The following is a 7,534-nucleotide window of genomic DNA, read 5'->3' as shown; positions in this document are numbered from 1 at the left end:
GCAGCTCCCGTCTGCCTCCGCGAGAGTTTGCACCTTTCTGAACCGTGCAAAGGCTTCGTCCTTGGATTTGAGCAGCTCCAACCACATGTAACGACTGTAGTCGTCCACAATCAGCAGAAAATACTTGCTTCCTCCAGGTGTGGTCGGCTCGATCGGCCCACAAAGGTCAGTGTGCACGAGCTCCAGCCCGCGCTCTGCGCGGTACGCAGCGACTTGTGGGAACGGCGTGCGATGTTGCTTGCCGAGAGCGCACCCATCACAGTATTCTTCGACGCGGTCGATCACTGGCATGCCCCGCACCATCTGCTTCGATGACATTGCACGGAGAGCGCGGAAATGCAAATGCCCCATGCGTGCGTGCCAACGCCAGGTCACGTCGTCTCCCAGTGCCAGCAAGCACCTGGGCGTGTCGATCTCCAACGCCCCAGTGTACAGGCGATTACCAGAGCGACGAATGTGTGCCAGTGTGCGCCGTCCTGGATCCTGGATGGTCATCACGCCTTCTTGTATGTTGACGACACAGCCTGCTTCGTCTAGCTGCCCTACTGACACAATATTCGTGCGCAGGCTCGGGATGTGGAAGACGCCCGTGAGCACGCGCTGCCCTCCGCCTTGGCAGCGGAACACCACTGAGCCGCGCCCTTGTATGGCCACTACAGAGCCGTCTCCGAACTTCACCATGCCGTGCACTGTTTCGTCAAGTGACGCAAAGACTCCCCTGTCGCCTGTCATGTGGCTACTGGCGCCGGTGTCGAAATACCACACTCCGTCCGGCGAGGGCACTGGCATGACCTTCTCTTCGTTGAGGAAGACTTCATGCGGCGCAGCGATCTGTGGCGTGGAAATGGTGGTGACCACAGCCATATACAGACCTGGGTCGTGCTCCGCGCCACCCTGCACCAGATTAGCCTGCTCCTGGGTGCCTTTCTGCTCCTGCTCACGAAGCCACGTCCGGCACTCCTTTTTCCAGTGCCCCGGGATGCCACAGTGATGGCATTTGCCTTTCTTCTTCCTGCCGCCTGAGCCTCCCGATCCACCTGCACCCTGGTTTCCTGACGCAGGCTTGCCGCCGCCCGCGCCTTTCGGTTTAGCGGGCGACTTGTTCTTGCCGCTGCCCGCACTGGATGACGATCCGCTGCCGCCGCCGTGCTTTTCTCTGGCCATCCACTCCTCGTGCGTGAGCATGAGGCGCCCGGTGGACTGTGTGGCATCGTCGAGATCGTAGTGATCCTCACAAGCCGAGAAGCGCCCGACGAGTTCCTCGATCGACATGGTCTTCAGATCGATCAGTGATTCGATCGCCATGGCCATCGGGCGGAACTTCCACGGCACCACTCGGAGAAACTTTTGAACGGCCTTGTGCTCGGTGACGGGGTCGCCGTATAGCTCCAGATCCGCGACGAGGGCGGCGAGGCGCAACCCGAAATCCTCAACGGACTCTCCGTCCTTGAACCGAAGATCTTCAAATTCGCGCGGCCGTACCTGCGCCTTGGCCTCGCGAGCGTGCTCGCTGCCCATCCGCATCGTCCGGATCGTCTCCCACGCCGTCTTCGCCGTGTCCTTTGCAGCCAGCACGCGCAGCATCTCCGGCGGAACGCCGGTGAGGATGATCTGCAGCGCGCGCCGGTCGGCGTCTTCGTCGGCGGCCTCGTCGGTCACCGCGGACCAGACCCGAGCGACCTGCAGTTTGACCTGCATCACAAGCGCCCACTCCATGTAGTTAGTGCGCGTGAGCATCATGGAGGCGCCCGCCTCCTCGCGCACGACGCGCTCCACCACCCTGATCTCGCCGCCTCCGCTGCCGGTGAGGCGCGCGAGCGGGGCTTTGGATGATGGCGTCTTCGGCGGCGACTTGCCCCCTCCTTTGCTCTTCCCGTCTGACTCGTCACCGGACATCACCACGACGGATCACACACCGCCGCCGCGCCGAGGATCAAACACCTAGGCTCTGATGCCAAATGTAGTTTCCGATCGATCAAATCAGAGAGAGAGATCGTGGAGAAGGATGAACTCGCGAGAGGTTTTGTGCTGCCACAATGCGCAGCCTTTTTTCAGTTCTGTTATTCCTTGTTTTATGCATCATGCAGGACTCCACTAACCACCTCCCGGCCTGGCAGCTGCGATCCGCAAGTGTCGCTCCATCCAGCGACTGGATCGATCAGAAGCCACGACCAGGAGGTGAGAGTATCCTACGGAGAGACGCAGCTCTCCTCTACGTACATGTCCAGCATGCCTTATTTCATAACAGAAAGAAAAAACTAAACTACTGCATGAGATTACTTAGGCTAACAGAACCCACTATATAAAGAGGTCCAACTTTTCTTCAACTTCTGGGGTGGGACTAAACTTTAGCACCAACACTTACCATTTTACACATGGGCTTTGAGATTTCAGAAATTGCTATGGGCCTAGCCCATTAATTCTAACAGGCCGTTGAGGTCGGAGAGGGCCTTGGTCTCGCGCGGCATCGGCCGTGCCGGGCACACCAGCTCTGGCTCGCTCCGCCGCGCCGTGAAGGTCACCATGGCAGCTCAACTATCAGTATGTGAAAGAAACGTGCGATGGCTGCTAAGATTATGTGACCCTTTGCAGTCGTTTGCTTGGCATGAGCTTTGGACGTACTACATATAAGCAGGTGATGGCGACTGCTTCAAGGATGGCATGCATGCAGATGCAGGACGAAGAAGAGCACGTGTATTTGTTCTATCCCGGCCGGTGCACAGAGTTGAACTCTTTGAACGAGTGAGCGCTCGCCTCTCGGGAATCACAAGTCTTGCCGGCTCGGCGCCACCACCCGTCAACTTTGATCCGTCCGTCGTCACCTAGCAGCACGCCCGGTCTCCACTCTCCACTCCGCTGGCTAGCCGGTGATGACCCGGAGTCCGCCGACCGACACGGCCCCAGTCGTTCATACTTTATCTATCCGGTGTGCGATGTTGTGGATCAAAGCAATTTGACTTGGACTTGCCCCAAAAAAGTATTTTTTACCAAATATAAACGATATCATTTTCGTACGATTTATGATTTGAACTTATTACTGAAGAAATTAAGAGTAAATTTATTGCTTACCAAATTCTCTGATCAATTTGATTTTTAATATGATTTGTTTTTCAGTATACACTAGTGTAAAGCCCACGCTTTGCTCTGGGTATTTATTATATGTTCATAGTGAGCTTTATTTAAAATATTTATATAATGTTAAACATAAACTTGCAAAGTTTATATGTTGTTGAAGTGCATACCAAATTGAAATGTTAAGGTACATTATATTTCTAGCACAATTAAGAATTTTCAATGGTCACATCTTTTACAAACCGTATTTTGTAACATGTTAATCTAGCAATTTACCCTGAAAAAAAATCTAGCAATTTGTGCTTCCTTTTTTGTTCTTTTCTAATATATCTTTTCAAGAAGAGACATCATGTCATCAAGGGGCGTGTATTTTCACAAAGGGATGTCTTTTTCAACAAATAGACATCTTTTTACCAAGGGAAGTGCCTTTCCATGAACATACATTTTTTTCACTTGGGATGTGTCTTTCTACTAAAGGACGTGGCTGTTCGTAAACCCGACTGCCAAGATCTAATGGACTTAATTGATTTTCGATACAATCAAACAATCGTTCTTTTCTAGGAAACGTCTTATTGTGGATGCTGCGTTAACAGCCAATTTCAGAATAAAGAGGGATTTTAACAAGTTATTTTTCTAGCAAAAGGGAGCTTATTACATATAGTGGAGATACAATCATGTGTGATCAATTGCTCGACGCAAACTAGCAAAAGCAAAATGTCAATATGACTCATACCACGTTGTTTGAATTTTTTTGCATGTTGTGCAAGTTTATACTCTACTCTGGTACATTTTGTTTTTGCATGCTTGAAGGATCAGTTTGGCATGTGTCGTGGGCTGAACTACTGGATAAGGTCAAGCAGTCTATTCTGAAGACCAAGGATTATCGAACCCATTTTGTATCTAACTTCGGGCTTTACCATTCAAAAAAAAAATTGGGCTTTACAAACATGCCATAGCTTCCACATTTCACCATGTATATAGTAATATAATAAATAATAATTGGTTTTGTGTAATTTAACTATTCGAAGGAACATGTCATATTGGTCATCTTTTAGGCTGACATGGCATGCACTTTTGGGCAACATAAGTCCATGATACGTCTTTTAGCTAGCTATAATTATGGATAATGTGTGAAAACACACTCATATTCATGTTCAAACTAATACATATTTACATTCATTGTCTATTATTTTTCTTATAGAAGCTAGTGGTATAGTGTTTTTTGATCAGTCATTTTTTTTGAACTATAAGAACCAATAAATTTGAGGTGTCACAAAGTTCATATATAAAACCAAGTATTCGGTACAAAGCACGACGCACAAGTCAAAACACATCTCTTAACCCTGCCGTAACAAATCATGCATCACCTCACCAGTTTTGCGATCTCAAAAAAGAGAAAAATAACTTTTCAATAGTTTCTTATGAGTCTAAAGAAATAATGTACCAAAGGTAAATGTTATAGTTATATTTTCTTAGACAAACATGAAAAATTTCATAAGTGACAATACAAGCATTAGGACAATACATCATTGATACAACAAGTGGTATCATGTCTAGTTTCCTATGTAGTTTAATGGTAGTACACGACCTACTTTGGTCGATGTTTTTCAACCTTAATACAAAATCATGATAGAAAGTAAAATGGACTAATTACATTTTATACATATCCATTTTATTTCTTCAACCAAATTGCCATCTCCTTTGTAAACTTCTCCATTGCCAATTTTGGCAATAAGATTGATACCACTATTGAGTCTTCACCGTCTTGATTCTTGCACTTTGTATGATAGCTTATCAACTTTGAAGTGAAATCTCCTGCATGTGGGGTACCGGCTGCAACCAACTCAGCTTTCCCAAACTGTAGGGTATTGTCTCCAACCCACTTTGTATCACTAACCTCGTATGTTCTGTCCATGCAGAATGGTGACCACTCTCTCCATAAAGCCATCAAATCCACCATTGACTTCACACACTCTTTCGTGGTGTCCATCTTGACTTTGCGCATTAGCTCAAGTATATGAGCCAATGGCTTTGTAGACAACTCATCAGCTGTGACCTCAACCACGAGAGAGAAATGTGCGTTTCCATAGTAACCATGTGGGACGGCAACGCTTGCCCCATTAATGCTTCTGCCACGTGCATTTAAAGTAAACATGACACGTACTTTTTGATTAGCTTCATAACCCAATGCCAATGTGCGACATCGCCACATAACGGCAGTAATCAATTCGAATGTTGTTGTAGATTTGGAGAGATGTCCTGGGACATGGCTTCTTAAAATCTCTATCTCTTTTGGTCCAAAGAATAAATATTGCACTTCCATAGTTTCTGGTGGAGTTGATAGCATGACATCATCTCCTCTGCAATCTAACCCAAGAAGAAATGGTTTATAAGCCGGGTAGACGTGTGAGACGGAGGGTGGGATACGTGCTGTGAAAATATCTCTTTTCCACACTGGCAAGGTGGTTGGGATAAGTTCACCACATGCAAGATCAGCTATAGATTTTATAAATTGGAGGATGCCAAAACCATCAGCAATGCAATGACACATGTGAAGCCCAATGACAAATCCTCCACATTTGAGTTGTGTCACCTGCAAAACAAATGACGTATATATGGTTAAGTCATGAATGGTGGCATGATATCCCAATAAAATATATAGTTAGAAAGTTTTGTTGTAATGGAGTTAATCAATTAAGGTGACCACATACTAGCCATATCCCCATTTTCTATATTACTACACTTTTTATTTGTACTGGTGCTGATCTAAATTGTTTTGAATATGTTTCATGTCACTAAACAAAATAAATATTAGATCTATCTTAGTTGATGATGAACTCCAGCACATCTCTTCAAAAAAAAAAATCAGTACATGTTTGCAAATCACCATCAAATTATATGTACAATCATTAGTTAGGTTTACTTACAACACTAAATAACTAAAATAACAAAAGATAAACTAATTACTTAGTAATTTGAAAATGATAAAAGTTTACATAAACTAGGGACCTTCTCCTCCATGTTAAGTTGGAATTTCCTAGCAACCATTTCACTTTCTCGAAACTTTTACCCGATGAAAAAGACCCATATTATGAATTTCCTAGCAACCTTTTCGCTGTCTCTCCCTTTTCCCTAGACAGCTAGACCCACAACATCATGCTAATAATAAGTTCATAGCAAATCAATATATTACCGCCCATAAGCTATAGAAAAGACTGCAAGGAAAAATCAAGAAACGAAGTACAGTTAAGAAAGATCGGCTACCTGCAGGAAGAGCAGAGGCTTGCCAATGACATCCCTCGTGTTGCCGGCGTCGCCCAAGAACTCCTCGACACACGGGTATGGCGGCACCATCGGCTGGCCGAGGTCCTCCAGCCGCACGTCTGCGGTGGCCTCCACAAACATCACCCCTTCCCCCGTGCAGTCCACCACCAGCTTGTTGCCGTCGGGGAGCTTTCTCAGGCGTCCGGCCATGGGGTAGTAGTAAACGAGAGCCCCCGACACGGCTGCCTTGATGCCCTTGGCCACTTTGCCCGGCGTGGTGCTCTCTCCCGGCGGGCTGCGGAAGAAGCCGACGATGGACTCGTAGAACCGCAGCGACCACTGGTCGTCGAGGTCGGAGAGGGCCTTGGTTTCGACGGGCGTCGGCCGCGCCGGCCGCACCAGCTCGGGCTCGCTCCGGCGCGCCGTGAAGGTCACCATGGCACGGCTGAGTGTGTGAGGGAGAGTAGCTAGCACTTGAGAGGCAGCAAGGCTGGAAGGCGACTCGTTGCTGTTGTTTGACATGAGCGATGGAGGTACATGCATATATAGCCACATTCACCTGCCTGGTGATGAAGTGGTGAAGTCATGGCGATGGCGACGGCGACTGGTTCAAGGATGGCAGGATAAGAAATAGTAGATCGGGGCGTACAGAGTTGGAGTGCCGTAACTCTTTGAACGAACGGGAATCATCAAGTCGCGCCGGCCGACCTGCAGGTGAAGTTGTTTGACTTGATTGGATTCTCGTACGGGGCTCTCGAGAATCAAGTCGTGCCGGCGCGGCGATGCCTGCGTACACGACAGCCCGCCAACTTTGGTCCGTTCATCGCCGGCCACCGCGGGGTCTTCTCATCGCTCGCCCGGTGATGTTGACCTAGGCATTCTTGTTTCGGCTCATCAAACTAAATAAGAGTAATTAATCTTGTTGGTAATGTTGATCGGTGCAAATTACTCAGACTGGCCAACCAACAGAGTTGATAGAAACTACTCCATATGTTTCGGTATTTTTTTTTGCGGGAACCATATGTTTCGGTATACAAGGCCGCCTCCTTTTTAGTGTAAATTTTGGCATAATCCTACCAATAAAATCTGAGTTATATGTATGTATGTATGCCATAAAAAATATACCATTTACCGAAATGGAACATGGGACGATTATTTCATTAGTATTAATAAGCTAGCTCTCCTGAAGCAAATAGAC

The 7,534-nt window shown here is 47.3% G+C and overlaps 1 protein-coding gene and 1 pseudogene across 1 annotated transcript; both read right to left on the bottom strand.

Annotated features, from left to right (window-relative positions):
• The window catches only part of LOC119311215, a 118,570-nt pseudogene extending 116,045 nt beyond the window's left edge, over positions 1-2,525 (bottom strand).
• A 2,219-nt stretch (positions 2,526-4,744) lies between these two features.
• On the bottom strand, positions 4,745-6,774 carry LOC119305932 (acyl transferase 1-like). Its single transcript, XM_037582319.1, has 2 exons — positions 6,337-6,774; positions 4,745-5,665 (listed from the first exon to the last, which is right to left on the bottom strand). Exons 1-2 carry the CDS (start codon positions 6,772-6,774, stop codon positions 4,745-4,747), a joined length of 1,359 nt encoding a protein of 452 aa, XP_037438216.1.
• Between the last annotated feature and the right edge of the window lie 760 nt (positions 6,775-7,534).

This window comes from Triticum dicoccoides, chromosome 5B (genome assembly GCF_002162155.2).
Source record: "Triticum dicoccoides isolate Atlit2015 ecotype Zavitan chromosome 5B, WEW_v2.0, whole genome shotgun sequence".
In the NCBI taxonomy this organism is placed as follows: Eukaryota; Viridiplantae; Streptophyta; class Magnoliopsida; order Poales; family Poaceae; genus Triticum; species Triticum dicoccoides.
This window is presented reverse-complemented; position numbering and strand designations above follow the sequence as displayed.